Source organism: Harpia harpyja, chromosome 10, assembly GCF_026419915.1.
Source record: "Harpia harpyja isolate bHarHar1 chromosome 10, bHarHar1 primary haplotype, whole genome shotgun sequence".
In the NCBI taxonomy this organism is placed as follows: domain Eukaryota; kingdom Metazoa; phylum Chordata; class Aves; order Accipitriformes; family Accipitridae; genus Harpia; species Harpia harpyja.
In genome coordinates, this window is record NC_068949.1 from 46,178,630 (window position 1) to 46,200,401 (window position 21,772).

Sequence of the window (21,772 nt, forward strand, 5' to 3'; positions counted from 1 at the left end):
TCCTAAGAGTATGGGTTATTTCCCAATCATTTTAATGAAAAAATTCCTGCTGAAAAGAGAGATTTCATTCTGGGTGGCCCCCAGAAGATGAGTTATATTCCTGAGTTGGTTAAGTGATTCAGTTTGTATGTTCACTGTCAAATATTCATTGCTGTTCTATTTCCAAGAGAGCGTTGTTGTATTTTCTATGTTGAGGGGTGTCGGCTCTGTGCAACTGTTCTCTGGCCGCATTTGGGGTCATAAGATGGTCTGTTGTTGTCAAGCCGCTGCCTGCCTGTGTGATTGTGTTCTGTTCTCCTTGTAGATGGAGGAGATTAAATTTAAAGACAGAGCAGTCTACGTGCTGGAGAGAGAGTTAGGGGTTCAAGCCGGGCATGCTCAGAGACTGCAGCTCCAAAAGGAGGCTTTAGATGAACAACTTTCCCAGATCAAAGAGTCTGATCGGCATCTGAGCAGCCCCAAGCGGGAACTTCCTTATGCAAGTGGTGCAGGAGACGCTTCAGATCATTCGGGAAGCCCCGTAAGCACTTTCACGTGGTTTCACCTAAACGAACGAGCAGACAGAGTGACAAAATGGCACAAAGTGACAGAATCTTGATGAGTGCACCCTTGAGCAACAGCTTTCCCATAGCCGTGCAAGGGGAAACCCCGAGGCACTGATCTCTTGCTCTCATTTGTTAGACAAACCTTTAAGATTTAAAATCAAACCCTGTTATGGGAGAGCTTTTGCATTTTTGTCGTTTTGTTTTCTGGTTTGTTTGGTTTGGTTTTGTTAGCAGGGTGAAATTTTTCTGTTCTTTTTCTCTTCCTTTTCCTCACTGTACCATACTTCTGCCACCTGCCTTAGTTTGACAGTTTGACACAATTTTGCCAACAAATGATGCAAATGCATTTCTAACCAAGTAATGTATGTATGCTAGCTTTTGGAACTGCTAACAATGGATTTTGTGAGCAGATGTACAAGGCCAGTTAACAAAGGGAAATGGGGGAAGGTAATCGGTGCATGAAAGCGCAGGAAATCCCGCAGTCCTCCCAGAACACCGCTGCTAGCTCAGGTTTTCGTGCTGCTAAGTGCTCTCGCTTTCAGTGGACCAGAAAGTGAATTAAATACCTGCTAACCCATTCTCTCCTTTTTCTTTTCTACAATGCAATATCCAGAACATTAAATTTTAGTCACTCTTTCACAATGGCTTTTTTTAATATAACTATGGCACCTTTCTGCTTTTGCCTTAATTTGCTAATATTAAAAAACCCTTGGTTAATTGACCTCATATATCTGACGTATGCAGATTTTCTTCATTGCTGATTCTCATCAAGATTTCTTTTGCAACAGCCTTAATTTTCTCAGTAGAAGTGTAAATACTTATACATGAGCAAACCAATCTATTTTATTCTTTGTCCCAAGCCTCTCCTGCACCTGTTGAATGAGGAACCCTAGACCTCCCAAAAGTGCCACCAGCACTATGGACACTAATTTGCTTGTTTCGATTTGTACTCAACTTCTACCAAACATCAGAACAAGTCCTAGAGAAGGGGAAAAAGTCTGTCACACTTGTAAATAGATGTAACTTCTCTCTGATTCTGAACAAGAACACGTCTACCTATATTTCTATTCATTTATAATTTGATTTAAGCATTTTCACTCAGATAAAGTGCTACCCCTTTGGCTTTACAAGTGACCCTTTAGAACCCAATAAGGGCCACAGCTTTATGGAAGAAGAGCTTATGCAATGGTATAATTGCATGGATTTTCCCCATTTGTACTTCAGTATTTTTAATATCATTTTCTTATAACAAAGTCCTCAGAGTGGGTGATGTGTCTGAAGCACTCAGTTCAACAGTGGCATACATTGGAAACGTTGCCTTAATTTTTGATATTTTCTTTTCTAGTTCCAAGTTTACCATTTGTGACTTTGTATTTGCATATACATACTTCTGCATTTGCATACTTTGTTACATTTTCACTCCTAACTTTCTGTTGGTCTCATCCTGCACCTTTCAGTGGTCAGTTAGGTTACATAGGTTATACACTCTGCCGTATAATGTTTTGAAATGTTTGGATTTGGGATAAGAAAAAGTTTGAGCTTTGAAAAATATTGATATTGCGTGTACACTTATGAACAGTTATTTGCAGTTGATCTTTGTTTTAGGAACAGCAGTTGGATGAAAAGGATGCCCGGCGTTTCCAACTTAAAATCGCTGAGCTGAGTGCCATCATCAGAAAGCTGGAGGACCGGAACGCACTGCTGTCGGAGGAGAGAAATGAGCTGGTGAGTGCAGTGGCAAAGCATGGCAGTGACTCTTTGTGGATGTGTTGCCATGGCTGTGCCTTGCCCCCAAAATATCAAGATATTTTCTCCTGTGCTATTTGGAAATCATTGCAGGAGTAGCTGCTTCCTCCTTACACTCTGTATTTGGTGGTATGCCACATCACACTCATCTTCACTTATGTAACAATGAATTTTTAAGTTGGCATTAGCTGGAATGATTTTTATTTATTTTTAAAAATAAATACATTCCCCACATGGTACACTTGTTGCACAGGTTGAATACCTCATGACGGAGGAACAATCTGTTTCCCATGGAAAATACCAAGAGGTTTTGATCAATTCTGCTTTGCATTAGGAGAAAATACAGACAGTATGACAGTTAAAGAAAATGATTAATATATTTGATGAAAAATAACAGCTCCAGAGGTGTTCATTCTCTCTTAATCTTTCAGTTAAAACGTCTTAGAGAAGCTGAAAGTCAGTATAAGCCCATTTTGGACAAAAATAAACGCCTTAGTAGGAAGAATGAAGAATTGTCACATGCCTTACGTCGAATGGAAAATAAATTAAAATTTGTAACACAAGAAAATATAGCAATGGTAAGTCTCTGTATGCTCCAGAGAGAACATGTAATTTAGTGCTCAAGGGGCTGATGAAGTCAGGCATCGTCCCAAACTTGCAAGTTTAATAGGAAACTTTCCCCTTTCCAGTGCTCGCTGAGATGTTCTGCGGTGCACTAGTGAGTGGTTTGTGGCTAGAACCTGTTTTGTTTTACATAAAATGTTTTATTTTAACTTTAAAAACAAATAGTTTTGAAGAAAAGAGAGTGTGTGAGCTTTGCACATTTTGATCAGGAGATTGTTCAGTCACTGGCTACTTAGTGATGTGAGCACAAGTCACCCCACCTCACTTTGGACTTTTGTACGAGAATCACCTTGTAATCACTAGGAAAGCTGCACTTATGACTCTTCCCTTTTTTTATTCAATTCAATATTGTTAGTGGGCAATAGCTGGTAGCAAGTAGCTGTAGCAATGCATGAATGTAGCAGGGCTGAGGTCATCCCCGTGGGTCCTGCAGCTCTGGGACTGCTGCAGATCAAAATGAATGAGAGCAACCCAGAGAGAAGTGACATTGTTTTCAGCTCTCTGAATTCCTTCTCCTGCAGGAGAAAGCCACACAGCTCTTGGCAGAACTAAAGAGCAGGTGCAGCTGAGCTGCTGCTAGCCCCCGTCTTTGGTGCGAGGGCCCCCCATGCCTGCTGTCCTCTCTGGTGACCACGAGCTTCACACAGCAGTCTGAGGAGCAGGAACACCCAGCGTGTTTGTGCTCTAGACGTAACGCTCAGCAAAAGTGAAGCAGGACAGCTGCCAGAACAGCCATTAGATTAGATGCATCACTAGCTGTAAAGGGAAGGCTTGTGTACTGTCCTTTGGCAAAGCCTTCTGATCACTTCCTCTTCTGCCGTGTGGGTTTCTTGTAGAGGCAAAGAGCAGGAACAATAAGGAGACCGAGCTCTTTAAATGACCTTGACCACAGCCAGGAAGAAAGAGAAGTTGATTTCCTGAGACTCCAAGTTATTGAACAGCAAAATATCATTGATGAACTCTCCAAGGTAAGATGTAATACTGCTGCTGTTATGTGGGGTTGACTGAGGCCATAGCAGAAGAGGAAGCCTAAGCAAGGGGTGGTTGGGGTTCTGTGAACTAACGGGCATAGCTTGCATCAGTGGGACATGGTAGGCATTTCTATTATTACTAGTAAATGAACTGAATATAAGTTATCTGTGGTATAGTATTTGGAAAAATCCTTCCAATCTACATTGCGCTTGCATGACAGAACCATTGCAGCATGTCCAGTAGATATGCTGATGGCCAGATCCTGCCCCTGCGAGAGAAAATGTTAGAACTCCTTTAGCTGGACACAGCATCACGGCTAAAGATTGCTGTGTACAAGGGGGGTGTTCTGCAACATTGTGTTTGGGTTTTTGCCTCTTTGTTAACATGTTCTCAGTCTTTGGAAACACAAAATACTGAAATCATAATACTCCTCAAGGAAATACCTTCTTTTTTTGTTGGTGGTTTTTTTTTAAGTCTGTACACTCACATTATTTCATTCTTTTTCATTAGACCCTGGAAACTGCTGGCTATGTGAGGAGTGTCATGGTAAGAACGACAACTTCATCCTTATCTTTGTGTGCTTTAAATTGCTGTTCATGAAAAGCATGCAGGTTATAATAAAATTTATTATCGCTTACATCTCCATTAAGGCAGCAAGCTAACGCAGTATTTTGCTCAGCGTAGATGTTGTCAAAGGCCATATCAGCAGAAGTTGTTCACCAGAGAAAAATGTACCAATAGTGGAGAAGAAAGCTCTGGTGAGAGAGGAAAGCTTTTTTTTCCACCACTAGGATGACCTCAGAGGCGAAAGTCAGTGTGGTCACCCTGTCCTGACGGCCAATAGCGAGCATCCCCCATCTCTGGGACAGCTCTGCCATGTTGGAATTGCATTTTTTTTAGAGTCGGATAGCCACTAGCTTTGTCTCACCCATACTGGCATGTTCTCAGTCACTGCCCTTGCTCAACTCATCCCTTTGTTATTATCGGTAAAGATTTTGTGAAGTTAAGCCACTAATATGTCTTGATAAAATGTGTACTGTTTTGTTCCTCATTCCCAAATGTGCAGCAAAGCTTGTGTTGCCAAGCAAAACAAGTATTCGATTTTCTTCTGTCACTGCTGCTTATGTTAGGATTTGCCATTGGGCTGACGGTAGTGGCACATTATCCATGTCCCACAATGTTGTTGCATCCTTTTACCGAATGGTTAAAATGAAAGATTATAGGGGTTTTCCCTTTAGAACTTTACCCTCTGCAATCCTGGACTTCGCCTGTATTTGCAATCCAGAATAAAGAAATTTTTTTCAGTACTATAAAAAATTGACACGACTCTATGAAGAGTGTCATAATTTCCACTGAACAGAAAAATTTGCTGGCAGCAGTAAATGCTCAAACCTTTTTTTCAGAGGCACTGGGAACCTGAAGATCCTTAGAGAAGTCAGCTAAGACTGAAAGTGCTGAGTTCAACAGTCCCTGAATTTTGTGTAGTTGGGCTGTTACGTGTGTGCATGGCAGTAACAGCCATGGCTCCAACAAGCCAAGGGCAGGAGTTGGCCTTTGCTCCTCAGCCCTGGACAGAGAGCCCATCTACCAGAGAAGAGCCATAGCACGGCCTTGAACACATCTGCTTGCTGACGGAGCAGCTCTGAAATGAGGCCTGAATTGCCAGTGTGTTGCATTGGTTATAATCAGCTTTCTTTTGCTGCTTTGGTATTCATGAATATACAGAGCAATTGCTACTTGTATATGGCAAACTTGGAAGATGTTGGAGTAAAACTAACATTTGTCTGATGAAAGCATGGTTATTTCAGTTTGAGGCAGTGGCCAGCATTGACATTACTATTTCTTGATCACCCAATGACTCCTAGTACTGACATAGTTAATTTAAAGAACAGCTTTGTGAAAACAGCTAACATGTATCTGATTCTTTCAGGAACGTGATAAGCTGTTAAGGTATAGGAAGCAAAGGAAAAAAATGACAAGAATTCCTAAGGTAAAAAAAAAAACCTGTATCATGACATGCTGATGGGCATGCTGGCTTCCTGGGGTGCTCCAAGGGCCTTGGAGCCACGCGTGGGAATGTTCTCCTCGAGGGTTTGCAAACAGGTCCTAATCTTAAATTTGGGTCACGTAGTTCAAGGACATTCATAGACTGTATTGGGATATTCAGACCAGATCTGTTAGGGATAGGGGAACCATTTGCATTGCACTTTATGAGCATTTGCATGCTCTGCATTTCCCTGGAGCAATCCCGTGGGACTTCAGTGGTACGTGATTGTCTTAAGATGAGACAGATTTTATGAATTAACACATCTTAAAATGGTCTTTTAATGGCACTTCCTGAAAACATATGTAGGTTGTAAATAATTCATTATGGAGTTTAGTAACATGCAAAAATTGCTGGTTACAAGAAGCAACGGTTAGAGCTCAGGGAAAAAGAAAACGTTAGTTAATGAATACTTGGCAAGATGTTAATATAAATATTAACACTGTATTGACATTGTAAGGTACAATGTCAGGGACCTGAGAGCAAGCTGCGTTCTACATATGAAGAATTAAGGTGGCACTGGAGCTAATGGATCTATAAATAACGAATTGAGGTCGATGTGAGATAACCCCTTAACTCCTGTTGTCCTGCAAATGGCAACCAGGCCTTTGAAAGAGAGTTATGTATTGTCTCCTTTGAAAGTTATCCACTGCAAATTAAAACAAAAAGCCAAAATCTAGAAATGTTGTTTGTAAATCAACAATTAAAAATACTTTAGAACTGTATTTGAAATGTAGTCTTTGGCTTTCAAGCATTTAACAGTAAATCTTTCTTTACCACCACTACCATAATTTTTTAAACAGAAAGCAGCTTTGAGTGGAAAAATGGATTTCTTCAAACTGTAAAAACATTGCTGTGGTGATTAACTTCACATTTTTCAAGTAGAACATTTCTTGCACATCTAACTTTTCATGTGAAAGTTGTGGTAGTGACAGGAGGGACGTTGTGGTGATGACAATGGATTAACAAAGACATTTCATTCCACAACTCCCACCTCATGCTGAGGTGAACACACAAAGAAGTAAAAAGGGTGATCTGCTTAGCTAGAGAAATGAGGAGGAAAATACATTAAAAAAAGGCAGGGGGTTGAGGTTGCACACTGTGATACCTAAGAACAAATACAGCAATTCAGCCATTTGAATACTTTTAGCTATCGTTAGATCACTGTCATGGGGTGAAAAAACTTTATAGGTGGATACATGTAAAGAACTGGACCAGTTTTTCAAAAACCAATAGAGTGAGAATTACCAATAATCTGGAATTGAGACTCCTCTGAAGGTGTGTATGTTCAAATTCTACAAAAGCACAGGGTTTAGCCATGTGTCCAAAGTCACTGCTGCCCCCCCCCAACGCCGTTGGGCTGGCGCAGCCGATGGCACCGCTGCCGTGTGACACGGCTGCGCTCGCTGATGCCTTGTCTCTGTCAGAAGCCGGTTGTGGAGACATTTTTTGGCTACGATGAAGAAGCTTCCTTGGAGTCTGATGGTTCCTCTATCTCATATCAAACTGACCGGACGGATCAAACCCCTTGCACTCCTGAAGATGACTTGGAAGAGGTATTCATCAAAAATATGTGTTGTTTTGTTTTGAAACCTCACTACTAATTTTTACTGAAATTCCTGGTCTGTTATATCATTCATCTGTCACCTCTGATCAGAAAACTAAAAATTGACATTAAATTTAATACTGTGCCTGTTGGTTAATATCTCTGCATCTCAAGTCCAGTAATTTCACAACTTTTAGCCAAACTGGAAATATTATATCCTAAGAATATTAGATGTATAATGGGTTTATTAGGTTGGAGGTCTAAAGAGACTGGACAACCCTAGGAAGACCTGTTCACACCGAGATTTGCTGCAGGTTTGTGCATGTGTAGTTTGGTTCAGGTCCTTCTTTGTCATTTTGACCTCAGCACAGAGCACAGCCTTAAGCGATAAGGTTTGTGTTTCTGGAAGGAGCAGTAAGCAGTCAGTCTCCAGAGGAGAGGCTGTCTCCTTGCCGGTATATTGAGGTCATGACTTTTCTGGAGGCTCCGAATGCGGACTACACAAAGGTAGCTGGTAATACAAACAAAAGTGATTATTCCTGGTGTTTTGCAGGGCTTCCCTACAAACGCATTCCTGAGTGTATGTCAGATCGCTGTACCATTTCATGTTTCTGGATTTAACAAGAATCTTGTAATAAACAAAAAATTGCTAATAATGACTTGCAGCTTTTTTATGGTATGCTGGCTGCAACTTTTCATCTGCCATTTCACTTGTTTCATGGGTTGTAATTAGATCTGTTAAAAGGGAACCTAAAGAATTCCTATCTCCATCATAAAAGATATCTAACTGGTTACCAGGTGTGTGCTGCACTGCAGGGAATCAGAATGTATTTTTATATGTATGAACCTATTTATTTTTCATTCCTGTACTGACTTTTATTTTTCCCTGTTCAGATAGTATGAAGTTTGTGCATGCAACCAGCAGTATAATTTCATTTCATGTCAAATGAAATATATCAGTCAACCTGACATGAAAGCATTCAATGCTGGATATTGTAAGGAGAGTGAAGAAGATGAAGGGCTCTTTTCATGTTGATGTCACCATTTCTACAAGTATTAACTCTAGATTAGTGTTTTAATAATTGAGTGGGACTGTCAGGCTTGGCTTAGCCTCCAGATTGGAAACCTTTTGTTGTTTCAAGAAAGTTGTATTTTCACCTTTAAATGTGATGACCTTGTCTGTTACAGCAATAAAGGGCAATTCAGTCGTTAGTATGTTATATGGATGACAAGGTTTTATTTTTCCAAGGCGATGGGAATTCTCTCCTTTTTTCTGTATTGCATTTTCTTGAAGCAAGTATATGCAAGAGATGTTTAAGGGACAAAAGAGAAATAGTCTGAGGGCACATAAACAGGCTCCTTAGTACTGTGCTTCCCAAATTGGATTTTGAAAGTAATAATTTTGGCACTTTTTAGAGGAAGCAAACGTAATCAACTCTTATTATATTTTTTACTTTGATTGCAGAAAAAAAGCAACTGGTGCAATGCATATTTGTTTTTAATTCCAGGGCATGGCCAAGGAAGAGACAGAACTGCGGTTTCGGCAGCTGACGATGGAGTACCAGGCTCTGCAACGAGCATACGCCCTATTGCAAGAACAGGTCGGAGGAACATTGGATGCAGAACGAGAAGTTAAGGTCTAAATGGCTTATATTACATGAAAATAAAGGATTGTAATTGTATGGGGGTTTCCAGTTGTACTTGCTCAGGTTGTTTTCAAGCTAAACTGGGGTCAGCCAGCCCCTCCAGCACACTCCTGGCTGGGGGTGCAGGGCAGGGGACTTGGCTGGACTGGCTGCTTAGGTGGGCTCTGGGGTGTCTAACTCCAGCCAGCTTGTCCGGCATCCCCTGTGAAGTGCTGGTTGGCTGGAGGAACCACCGTTACTGCGGTTTAGTCTTTTCACCCCGATCAGTTAGTGATAGTAAAAAATTACACACAATACAGTAAGACCATAAAATAGGGTACTAAATGCATAAAGAGCAAAGCAGTTTGCCAGTTTGTAATGTTACATATGTAGGGTCTGTTCTGAGCTTTTTAACTTATCAAAAATTTAAAGGAAACAGGTGTGCCCAGAATTGTGACCACAATAATTTTCATTTGTTTTCATGGAGAAATGAATCTTTGCATTACACTGGCTTTTTTAAATGCCTAGTTCTAGAATAAGGAAGGCTGCTCACTGCAGACTGTCATAACCAGCTGTAAGAAGCTGTTTATATTTTGCTGTCCTACTGTCTACCTAATGGGATGCTGGTTATGTTAATCTTGACTTAAGTCTCAAAATTATTAACCCATCTTCCAGACTTCTTTTTATGATTAATGACTAATGCTGTGTGCTTAGTTGCAAATTTATTCTGCCAAAGAACTTTAAAAATTGTTTGTTAAAAGTATTTGATGTTTTTAAGTATTTTCTGTACCTGTGTTAGCTTTTGTCTTTGAGAGAAAGTTTGATTTTTATTTTTTTTTTCCCCCCTCATATCCTACAGACACGTGAGCAGCTCCAAGCAGAAATACACCGATCTCAGGCTCAGATAGAAGACCTGGAGAAGGCCCTTGCTGAGCAGGGACAGGTAATGCATGCGGCTGAACACCAGCCCTTTCTCCAGCCTTCATACTGGGGGCGGGAAGGGGCTCTAGAGACATGCCTGGTCAAGTTACCATATAATGCTGCAGACGCTAGTGAGTGTTTATGTATGTATAGAATAATCCTGAAGCGACTTTTCAATAGCTGATTCATTTCATACAAAGCAGACATACTAGGGAAATACAAGAAATGTTGCCAGGCTGCTTCTAGCGTATGTCTTACTTTTCCAGACAAAAAAAAAAAAAAAGAAAAAAAGAAAAAAAGAAAAAAAGAAACAGAATTTTTTTTGAGAACTTTAAAATAATACTAAATTATTTTATCATTACCTTTCCAGCTTAACCTCTTTTTATTGTTAACCTTACTGATAAATAATGTTCTCGGTTTTGTGGGTTTTATATATTCATCAAATTAAGAAATTAGTTTCAAAATAAGGTTTATTTTGCCTACTGTTCAGAAATATGTAATTGCATTCAGTGTAATAGAAATTTAATAGTAGATACATAGCTAGAAATATCTCTTTTAATGCAAACGAATTTTTTATCTGAGTTTTTAATCATTGGAGTGTTTCTATTCCATTTGCATACTACAGACTGTTAAAATAAGATGGAAATGTTTAGCTTAGGTAATTGTTTTAAGAAATAATGGTATTACAATTTCATATGCAATATTATTCTGTCCCTCTTCTCTGTATACGTGATTTAATGAAATACATGCTACTGTGTTTGTGCTAAACATTGCCAGTTTCACCTACAGTATTGGTCATTTCTTTTTCAAGGACATGAAGTGGATTGAGGAGAAGCAAGCATTGTACAGAAGAAATCAAGAACTGGTAGAAAAGGTATTCAATGTTTCTATTTGTATTATTCAAATAATATTTGTAGCTTAAGGAATGCAGAAGGAGGAATATTTTAATCTGTATCACACAGCTCTACTGGAAATAATTAACGAATAATAACAAGATCCTTATAAACCTGCCAGAAAAAGTGGTTTTGTGGCATTCCCTGTTACCCCATACAATGTCCTGGTGCCAGGTCGCATGAGGACAATGGCTCTGGGGAAAAGCCCCGTGTGCCCCCATCACTGGTGCCACATGTCTCTCCCCATACTGATCCCAGGGGGGTGGGCTCAGACCCTCGGCGCTTGTGCTGACCCTGGCGTTTTCCCGGCATGGTCAACGTGCGGTGGATCTCGAGTGACACTGCAAACAGTACTAACAATGTGTTGCTTTATTTTGCAGATAAAACAAATGGAAGCCGAGGAAGCTCGCTTAAAACATGATGTCCAGGATGCTAAGGATCAAAACGAGCTCCTGGAGTTCAGGATCTTGGAGCTTGAAGTGAGCACGTGTTGCAGCCATGGTCCTGCCCACCTGCCCTGGCCTGCGTGAGCCGAGGCCAGGGGCACCACGTCTTTGGGAACTCTCTCACATTTACTGCAAAGAGCCACATTGCACTGAATGAGACGAAAGGGTTTGGTACAAACTGCTAATAAAAGAGAAAAACCCCAAACACCCAGGGATCAATAGTAGTATTCTTGATAGGTTGTTCTGGCAGTCTTACTACTTAAGTAATTTTAAGATCCAGAAGAGCGGTTTGTGATGTAGATACACATTTAACTATACTCCATCTGTTCTGAAAATGAGAAGAGAGAAAACCAGAATGGACCATATGTGGGAAAGAAAAAGAAAAAGGAACTTTCTTCATTGCCAAAAATCATTGCTGTGTTTCACCTCTTGCTAAACATACAGAGATGGAATCATGCGGCCTAGACCACTGTGGTTACTCCACTGAGCCTTCTGTTTTCTATATCATTACCTGTATAAACAGAATCTATAAGCTCTTGGAAACTATTTTCAAAATTGTCCAAAGAGAGATTAACAAAGCAGCCACTTACAAGAAAAATTTACATGCTATCTATATTATACTAAGTATAAATGTATAGTTTTGTTCAAATATATTATGTAGTCAAAGTAATAGGCAAGTGGTCATGATCAGTGCCCAATGAAGAAGCATGGTGGGAAAATATTAGTGCTGTTAATATGTACGTCCACCCTGCTTTGCAGTGAGGTACAGGTCTTCCCTGTCAGCCCTAAGTGCCATCGCAAAAGCACGTGCTCTGGCCAGAGAAACAGCTTTTGCTCCTGGCTGTTAGTGTAAATAGCCACAGGGTGCAGGAGTAAGGGTTTCTGTGCTCTGCACCCAAAATAAAGCCACTTCGCAAGAGCATTACTTTGCAATGTGTTCAGTTAGAGTGGGCCTTTTTCAAACAATATTTATCAAGTTCTTGGTGAAGCTGTCATTTGACATACTGTAGTGTGTAACCAAGCAATTATTGTCATTTCAGGAGAGAGAAAGACGATCGCCTGCCATCAACTTCCATCACGGCCCTTTTACAGAGGGGAAAAGCCCTCTCCAAGTCTACTGCGAGGCAGAAGGTGTAACAGTAAGGGATTCTCGTTTTGTATTTTCCTTTCCCGAAATAAAATCAGACGCTCTGTTCTGACTCCTGGTTTTCCATTTCTCTTTTGTTAGGACATAGTAGTAGCAGAGCTGATGAAAAAATTGGACATTTTAGGGGATAACGCCGTAAGTGTATGTTCCTTTAATAAATTGTGCATGCTTTGGTAAATATTTGTCCACATGTTAAGCTAGCAAAGCCTTCTTGGTTTGCTACTGCACAGCCTGTCCTTCCTGTGGTCAAAGTACTGAGCTACAAGCTAAGCATTTTCTGGCTTTTTAAGACTTTCTTAATAGCCTTCTGATGAGTGCCACGCAGGATCTTGGTGTCACAATATTGCTTTTAATTTTTCAATGATTTGGAAAATATTTTGAAACTTTGGTGTTTCTTTTTTTCTGGCCACTGTTCACACATGGTTTCTTTATTTGCTTACTCTGCATTAGCTTTGCTTTTGCATTTTAGCAGCTGTGTGTTTTAATTTTGTCTAATAATCCATAAACCTTTGGTAGTAACCAGGATATTAAATGAACAGTTACAACAGCAGCATGAGAAGAAGCAGCAAATAATAAGAAATTTGAAAGTGTTTCTCCTTTAGTAAATGGAAGTGAATAATTACACATATGTATATAGAAGATATATATGCCCTTGTTTATTTTTTTCCTGTACACTCATCTATCAGCAGAGCCACAGAGCCCCTGTGGCTGTGAGGGGCAGAGAAGAGCAGAGCCCCTCTCTAGCCCAGGGTCTTGCAGAGCCCTCAGCCACTGCGGGGCTCCTCCCTGGGAGACTCCACCGCCAACATCGGGTCTGCAGAAAGGTCCCCACCGCTCTCACAGCTCCTCACCTGAGCTGCCTCAACTCTCCCCCATGCCTCTGTACAGTTTGGATACCAGCAAAAATGCCGTCCCAGGGCCATGGGGGCAGCCTGGAAGTACCTCTTGACCACTTCTCATTAGGGTCATCATGTCTCCACTGTCACCAGTCTCTGGTAGCTACACGCTCTGCCTCACAAAATCAAGCCAGGAGTTAGTGGAGGACCTGAAACAGATTGAAGCAATTAATAATCTTCACCGCTGCTGCAGTTAATGATATTTGCACTGGCGGAAATATGAAGAATCCTAAAATCTTTTCTGTGCAAAGAGTAAAAAAAAAAAGATACATATAGGTTTAATCACCGATTAGCTAAGACTGACCCTGCTAACGTGTAGAAAGATAACACCCATTAATCTATTAATCCCTGTAGTAATGTTGTCTTCAGTGGAATTATTAATGTCAGGTTAGCCGTGTGCAGAGTGTTTTGGAACAGCATCCCAAACAGGCAACTTGGAGACAAACAGGAACAGAAAAAGTGATAGCTTTTCTCACGTTTTCTATTCCCTTTCATTTCCGCTTGGCTTCTGTATTTATATTAATGATCTCTAGTCTGTAATGTTATTTCCTCCTGATTTATTTTTTTCCCTGTTACATACAACAACTAACTTCCAGATGTGACACATGGGAAAGTTCCCAGTTCTCAACTCAGATAGCTTTAAGCTAACTGTAGACTGTTGTTATCACTTTGTTTTTTTCTTGTTTTCATGTGTGTAACATCACAGACTCAGCCACCAATGGCGGATTCTGCCCCATGGCGGCACATTGTCATGTCTGGCTGTTAGGGAGTCTGGGAAAGTGAACCCAAGTCCCACCTGTGTGCAAGTGGTTCCATCCTTTTCCGCACATCTTCTCTCTTGTGTTTCTGTAAAGTCCCCCTGGCAGCTTCTAGCTGCTTCCTGCTGAACTGTCATGAGTTTAATATTGCTTTGAGTAAGGCAAACCCTTGAGAGAGTACCTCTAGGAGTAGAGCAGAAGCAAAGGTCAGAGGGGTGCAGTACATCCCCTGCAGGCTACGGGGTCACTGGGGACAGGCACAGAGAAGGGGGCTGAGGAACACAGGTGCCCTCCTCTTCCCTGCAGGCAGGGGAGTCAGGTCAGGGGGTAACTCACAGAACAGGAAAGAACACCGTTAATAATGCTGTGGGGTTGGTTTCATTTTTAATGTAACGTAACTTGTTTTTTAGAAAATTACTTAAATTTATGGAAGAGACAATTTTCAGGGGTCCTCAGGAAAAGTCTCCTCCCATCCCTACCAGATAGCACTTTCACTGTCCCAAGCCTTGTGCATTAAATTGAAGTTCACCATAGTCACTCTTCTTACCAACTTCCTAATTCCCCTGTGGGAATGATAGCTAATGGCTTTCTGGATCTGACCAAATGTGGGTCCCAAACTAGAAGGATTCACTTCTCCTACTGTAGATGTGGTCAGAGTAAGACCAAAGTTTGGGATGAAATGAAAAACATAGTTTCGGTACTTTATTTTTTAAAAAAAGAAACAAAACATGGATCGAATAGCTAACATCTTAACAAATGTTTTCCAAAATCATGACTTGGCTGCGCAAAATAAGGATTGCGTATTAACCTACTGTGCATATAGTGAACTTAAGGACTTAAGACTGCATCTCTTTTCTCCATGGCACATTGTGCTAAGCTTGATCTTGTCTTGTGTAACTGTGTGTTTATTCCCTGTTGGGTAAAAATAGATCCAGCGTCACCTTTTTTTTGGTAAATGTGAGAATTTTAGAAGAATTAACTATATGTATGATAAAAATTCAGCATGAATAGTTACAATTGTTTTTACAACAATGTTGCATTACAATACTAATTTTCTTTGCCTTAGTTTATTGTTCCTCGAACATATTTAATTTCATATTTATTTAATACAGCAGTGGCCCAAGTAGTGGATTAATAGCAAGACACTGGGATTTGTTGTAATTATATTCTGCTTTTGGCGCAGAATCTGACCAACGAAGAGCAAGTAGTTGTCATACAAGCAAGGACAGTTCTCACGTTGGCTGAAAAGGTAATAACAACTGCATGAGTCACTCGTCAGTAAACACGTGTCATGAAAGCATCTGACCCACAGAATAGCTCACTTGGAGCCACTGGTGATGTAACCGATAGCTTCATCACAAAATGCCATGTTTCTTTATGTGGAATTACACTAGTTTTCACCAAAATAAAGGTAACATTCAGGCAATACAGACAGACATTGCTTATTTTAAAATGTTAATTAGCAAAATAATGTTAGAAGGTAAGTGGCTAGGCTTTGAAATAATGCTTTTTTCCATCACCAATATGCATAAAAGAAAAAATGTAATAATATAGTTAATTTTTCCTCTTTTATTTAGTGAATTTAAATAAGTATTTGCAGTGTGTGCTGACACATGCTAAAGTCACAGTGAAAGCTGAATATGCAGGCATGCTGCTTCCTGCTCTTTAGTCTTAAGCACCTGCTTTCTGTTTTGTGCACAGTGGCTACAGCAGATAGAAGTGACGGAGTCCGCACTGCAGCAGAAGATGCTGGACCTTGAGAATGAGAAGGTACCAAAGAACGAGGGGAACAAACCAGCGGGAGAAGCAGCAGGAAGAGCAGTGGCGTTAGGGCCGCGGCCGTTGCACTCACTGCTTCTTCCTTGTGTCCCCAGGAGCTGTTCAGCAAGCAAAAGGGCTACCTGGATGATGAGCTCGACTTCAGGAAACAGTCCTTGGACCAAGCTCACAAGGTGAGGAAAACCAGCCTTGACCAAATTATGACATCTTGATTAACTTACCTTATGTAATATGTATAGTCTGTTCTCGATAGAAAAAATCTCTGCTTTGGACAGTACTGCTTGTGGACTGGCTTGAGGACTAAATAGGCTGAATTTTAAACAAATCCTCTATACCCTGAGCTAACAATGAGCTCCTTATGGATAGAGTTCCTTATGTTTGGGTGTTCCTTGCAGGATTATGACCTAAATATTGATTTATTAAACACAAATTTTAATTCAGCAGAGGTTTTGATAAATGACTGATAAGAAAATGATGTTTTCAGTAATTTCTCTTTTCCTTCCAAAATAGAGATTTTGACCTAGACATTTCCTTAGATCTTAGATTACAGTCTCTGTAACCAAAACAGCTGGAGATATTGTGTGATTCTGTAAATTTGAAATAAATCTGGTTTTAGATCAGATTCATCCTTAGCTGATCCTAAGCCATTTCAACCATCTCTTCAGTCATCAGCTGTCTTGCTTCCTTCAGTTAAAGTTCAGTATATACTCATGAAAGATATAAGTACCTAGATTTTCCTATCAATTTACCTCATTCTTTCAGTTCCATTTAAATCTTGAGCACAGTTACACTTTCTGAGAAGCAATGAGTATTTATGCCTCTTTTTATGGATACTTATTATCTATTTGTATCTCAAACCAGTTGGGGGAGCTTTTACTCAGTACGCTTTCTGTTCCTGTAAGGATTTTTAAGACTGATTTTGCCAAATGCTGAGCTATATCTGGAACCAATGTCTGTGCACAGTGGAAACCCTGGAAAGTACACAAGCCCCTCTTACCTGTGGTCTCAGCCCTAAGGCCAGATTATCTCCCGTGGCCTTGAGCTGTTCTGAGAAGCAGTTTGGTGCAACTGAAGGCTGAGCCTGTAGGACTTATCTTCAAAGATAGGCCCTGAGAGAGGTGATCTCCTGTGTCTTGGGCAAGTTATGAAACAGATCCATAAATCTGAGTATGCAGAAACTTGCAACAGCAGCAGAGCGGGAAAAATCATATGGCATCTCTTGAAAATCCTGGTAGCATCACGGCATCTGCAGGAGAGCTTATACACGGAGCTGTGGCTATCAGCTATGGTATACCCAGCACCCCTGCGTCTCGCAGCCAGCCGCTCACTCTCCATCCATAGGCAGTCAGTTCCAGGGTCACAGATGTACTGAAGGATCCAGCAACAACTCTCTGCTCCTTGGCTCTGCCACTTGCAGAGAGGGAACAAGCATCACAAACTGTTGCAGCCCATGCAGAAGTAGGCAAGGTTTATTTGCATTTTCCGGTATTCTTTAAAGGCATCACACAAGTGTACCCAAGCAAAGCGATTGGCTTTACTCCTGGGCACAAATGCAACCTGAAAACAGCAAGAAAGCTTTGTTCTGCCCCAAAATTAGAGTGGCAAAAGCTCTTTTGATTTGTATAATTTGTTTCACTTCCATGGTTCCTTTGTGGCCCTTGGAGATGAGGAGCTGCTAATCTTCCCCTGCTAACTGCAGCCAACAAGATTACGAGCTGTAACCACTAAGCTTTTTGCACGGTTTTCACTCCCTTTGGTTGCTGGCAGGGGATTTTACTCTGAGAAGCACTTGGCTCACACGGAGACTCCTGACACTGCTGCTGCTCTGGAGACCATGAATTTCCCCACACTCTTCCTTCTTCACAAGTCAATATAATCAGAGAGGGATAACAGTTGTATAATTGAGGTTTGGAGCCCACCAGAAATCCATGTTTCAAATAACAGCATTTTGTTGACACAGTTATGGTTAGCAAGGATGTTGGCATTATTTTTAAAAGTGAAAGCAGAATCTTCTTCTGAGATCCGATCTGATCTTCCCTGCAGAGACACTGTGGTTACTGTCTTTCAGTTGTCATCAGTATCCATAACTCCTGGCAAAATATTGTTATTCCTGTGAATGCTTGTATTCTTCTGTCCTGACTCTACTAAACCATAGTAAGAAAACACCAACAGAGCCTCAGGTGGAAAAACTTCTTGAATTCAGCTGAATTATCACAACAGACATCTATGGCATTTCCAAACAGCCCGCCTAGAGGTTCAAGCCACAATATTGCAGTCATGTTCTCCTGAAGCCACAGAGAGCTCTGCAAGGTTCAGAACACACTATTGCAGTCACGTTCTCCTGAAGCTATGGAGAGATCTGCAAGTTTCAGAACACACTATTGCAGTCACGTTCTCCTGAAGCTATGGAGAGATCTGCAAGATGCTACCAGCTTTGGAGAGGGTGTGCAAAGGTGCCATCAATTGCTGCTTTGTATCCTGCTCTATATCAAACTTGCTGAAAAAGATTTCGGCTTACTTTTGGCTTCCATGAAGGAATAGCATTTATCTTGGACTTTGAAGCAGAAGACATTGTCTGGCAAGGTCACCTGCCCTAGGAGGGTGCCAGGCTCAGTGTCTATGGGGAAACATTGCCAGTCCATTTCTTACACGCTTCTATATCTCAATAAATCTGGAGGGTACGTCTGTGTTCAAGAGACATTTTTGGATGCAGTAAAGTAAAAGCTCTGCAGCCTGAGACTTGCAGGAACAGAGCTCAGCTACCAGATATATTTTTCTTGAGCATTAAGCCTCTTGGAGCTGGCAGCTCTGCCAGAGGAAGTGCTGGAGATGCCTTCACACGAGGCATTTTAAGCTAGTTGGTACAAAATGCTGTAAGCTCACAAGAGGGAGTCATTCCTTTCTGGCATGAGTATGAACTGATGCTGTATCCTCCACTGCTGCTTACAATAGCTGGGAAAGGTGAACTGAGAGACTGAACATTGAATTTAAAAAAATATCTGTAACTCACAGAATGAGTCTTTTAGGAACCTCTTTTATTTTCCCTTCTCCCTTCTCTCTTTTCCTTTTTTTTTTCCTTTTTGCCTTTTCTCCCCACAGCCATCCCCCCATCTCCAGAAAGGAGAAGCTGACACCCATATACTTTTTGAGAATCAGACTAGGCTGACCAAGGGGCCATGCCAGTTCCAGTGCTGCTCAGACCCCCACAGCATAAAAGCAGCCTAAAGTATTTTCCCCCTGGATTGAGTTTTCCGCACTGTCCTGTGCAGGAGGCTCAGCACACACCACCTCTCCTGCTCCTGTTGCTTTACTGGGGTAGGATTTTCAGTTCCTCACAAAATCCTCATCCGACCAGAGACAAGGTCAAGCTGACAGCCTTATATTGTTTTTGATTAGCAAATTCTGGAATTAGAAGCCATGCTCTATGATGCCCTGCAGCAAGAAGCTGGAGCCAAAATTTCCGAACTTCTTTCAGAAGAGGAGAAAGAGAAACTGAAGAGCGCCGTAGAGCAATGGAAGCGGCAGGTCATGAGTGAGCTCCGGGAAAGGGACGCCCAAATCCTGCGAGAAAGGATGGAGCTCATTCAACACGCACAGCATGTAGGTGCCGGTGCACGGGCATGGTGAGATTTGGGGTGGGATAGTCCCTCAGATGGAAACGTAATGAACTTATGAGCACCAGCCTCTCCTCCTAGAGCTGTACCAGAAATGGTTGGTCCTGGGGCCAGACTCTGATTTGCCTTGGATAATCCCTGCAAACAGGGCATTTTGATTTTCATGAATTAGTCATGCATAGTGACATTCACAGAGGACTCCTCTACAGCTTAAACCCAATTTGGTTTTTTTAGAAACACAGCACATACAATTTATATCTCCAAAAATAATGCATCTTCTGGGTACATCTGTATTTGGTTGGTTAATAAATATTTTTTTATTTGAAATCTGACAGAGAATTAAAGAGCTAGAAGAAAGAATTGAAGGCCAAAAAAGACAAATAAAAGAGTTAGAGGAAAAGGTAAGGTAATGCAGATGAAACAGTTATTGTATGTGCACATGACCATATATTCATTTCACCTTGGCTAAGAAAATAATCTTATAAAAAGTTTGTGTCTGTTAGTGCAGTGAGCTAATGGGAGAGCGCTCCAGGAAACCATTTTGCATTTGCATTAGACCCTCTGAGAAGGAAAGGTTACCAGCTTAAGTTGAGTCTTTCCTTCTGTTATCCTTCAGTAAAGTCCGAAACACAAGACTCGGCAGGGATGTGGGGGGTCCATCTGTCCTGGGACGGGAGTGATGGAGAGCCGCCGGACAGCAGAGGGATGAGGCCAACACGTGCTCTGGGGAAGGAGCCAGGGATTTTTTTCTCCGTCCCTCCCATCTCTAGCATTTGCACATGCAGCTGCACTGACCTGCCTTCCCCAGAGGGAATGAGGAGGCTCTTCTCACCTGCAGCCACAGCAGTCACTGTCACCATGGTTAATGCCATCGAGCTTTCTCCAGTCAAGCCATAACTGTTCAATTTTACCCTAAAATTGCCCTCATCTGAAACCATCTATTTCTAGTGAAATTACCATGGGAGAACTTGTTCAGGTACAGCAGTGACTGAGCTGGACTTTCACCTGAAACTAAACCCAGACCTTAGCAGTGCTGGTTTGGGGGGTTTTTTGAGGTATCAGAAGAATTCAGCTAATTTTTTTCCTCCCCATTTTTCCTGAGCCCTTGGCTGCAACTGGGATGGGCTCCACTGGGGCAGGAGTTGACTCTCATCGGTCTGAGGGACACAACAGGGGCTCTGGCTGAGCTGAGCTGAGCCCTGGGCCCTTGGAGCTTTCTTCACACTTCGTATTTCTTTTCAACTGAGAGTTTTGTTGCACTCTGTCTGTAACCACAGCTTATTCCTCAGCTAAACACACTGTAAACTCTTATTCTCTTTCTTCTCTTCCATTTTTTCCTCTCTTCCCTCCCCTTTTCAGTTTTTATTTTTGTTTTTATTTTTCTCTTTAGCTTTCATTCTTTGGTCATAGTCCTTCAGGCCATATGCAAAAGGTAAGCCCTCAGATCACCTCTGGTCTCCCCTCTTCTTCTTGTAAAGTGTCAGAGGCTTCCCTTTGCTACTCAGGCTGCTTTGGCAGTATTAGGGGGTCTCCTGGGTGCCCCAGATAACCCAAAAATTGAAATCTCTAAAGCCTTTAAAAAAATGTGAAACCTAGGCACCAGCAGGCTAAAAACTTGTCAAACAGAATTTCCTTCTTCAGAGGGAAGGACAAGCAAAGAGAAAAACACAGCAGGTTTAAAAGCAAGGAAACTTCTAGCAAACCAGGGTAAACGCCCAGTCTGTGCTTACTCCTCTGACTACATCAGGGGATTGCTCCAGCTGATCCTTGCTGGAAATCCATGGAAACTGACTGCCCCTTCTCCCTGCATAGCTGAGGTCTCTGACACGCTCGCAGCCAGGCTGAACCTCTTGCATCAGGTTGTCCTGCCTTCAGGCTAAGCAACTAGAATGGTTTGGGGGGGAACGTCACTTATAAGTGTGTGTTTCTCCAAACATCATGCCATAGGGCCCTAGATATTGCCTAAATCCCCCTTTCTGCCCATGTAAAATAGGAGATAAATTGCCAATCTGTGCTTCCAGAGATGGCAGAAATTACCACATCATGGAGAACATTCCCTATTAGTCATCAACCTCAATAGAATATAACACAAATCCTTTTTTATCAGTTGTACAATTCAAACAGATAATTATAAATATAACCCTTACAGAAATTTCATGCATGTTATTGTTGCCCAGATACACTTCTCTTTGATCCATGTTTCTATATCTTTTCTT

At 41.4% G+C, this 21,772-nt stretch overlaps 1 protein-coding gene across 35 annotated transcripts in view; it reads left to right on the forward strand.

Moving 5' to 3' along the window:
- Nucleotides 1–21,772, forward strand: part of JAKMIP3 (Janus kinase and microtubule interacting protein 3) — a 91,129-nt gene that overhangs the window by 49,691 nt on the left and 19,666 nt on the right. For 8 of the 35 annotated variants that reach the window (XM_052799434.1, XM_052799435.1, XM_052799443.1 and 5 more), the window contains 19 exons: nucleotides 305–520; nucleotides 2,151–2,270; nucleotides 2,723–2,869; nucleotides 3,752–3,883; nucleotides 4,398–4,433; nucleotides 5,818–5,877; nucleotides 7,359–7,487; nucleotides 8,986–9,114; nucleotides 9,962–10,045; nucleotides 10,835–10,897; nucleotides 11,297–11,395; nucleotides 12,403–12,501; nucleotides 12,591–12,650; nucleotides 15,347–15,412; nucleotides 15,865–15,933; nucleotides 16,038–16,115; nucleotides 19,339–19,542; nucleotides 19,892–19,957; nucleotides 20,947–20,988. In XM_052799434.1, the coding sequence (XP_052655394.1) occupies nucleotides 305–520; nucleotides 2,151–2,270; nucleotides 2,723–2,869; nucleotides 3,752–3,883; nucleotides 4,398–4,433; nucleotides 5,818–5,877; nucleotides 7,359–7,487; nucleotides 8,986–9,114; nucleotides 9,962–10,045; nucleotides 10,835–10,897; nucleotides 11,297–11,395; nucleotides 12,403–12,501; nucleotides 12,591–12,650; nucleotides 15,347–15,412; nucleotides 15,865–15,933; nucleotides 16,038–16,115; nucleotides 19,339–19,542; nucleotides 19,892–19,957; nucleotides 20,947–20,988 (1,899 nt within the window). Of the gene's footprint in view, nucleotides 1–304; nucleotides 521–2,150; nucleotides 2,271–2,722; nucleotides 2,870–3,751; nucleotides 3,884–4,397; nucleotides 4,434–5,817; nucleotides 5,878–7,358; nucleotides 7,488–8,985; nucleotides 9,115–9,961; nucleotides 10,046–10,834; nucleotides 10,898–11,296; nucleotides 11,396–12,402; nucleotides 12,502–12,590; nucleotides 12,651–15,346; nucleotides 15,413–15,864; nucleotides 15,934–16,037; nucleotides 16,116–19,338; nucleotides 19,543–19,891; nucleotides 19,958–20,915; nucleotides 20,989–21,772 lie in introns of all 35 variants that reach the window. The other 27 variants (XM_052799451.1, XM_052799445.1, XM_052799444.1 and 24 more) reach the window with 27 other exon arrangements.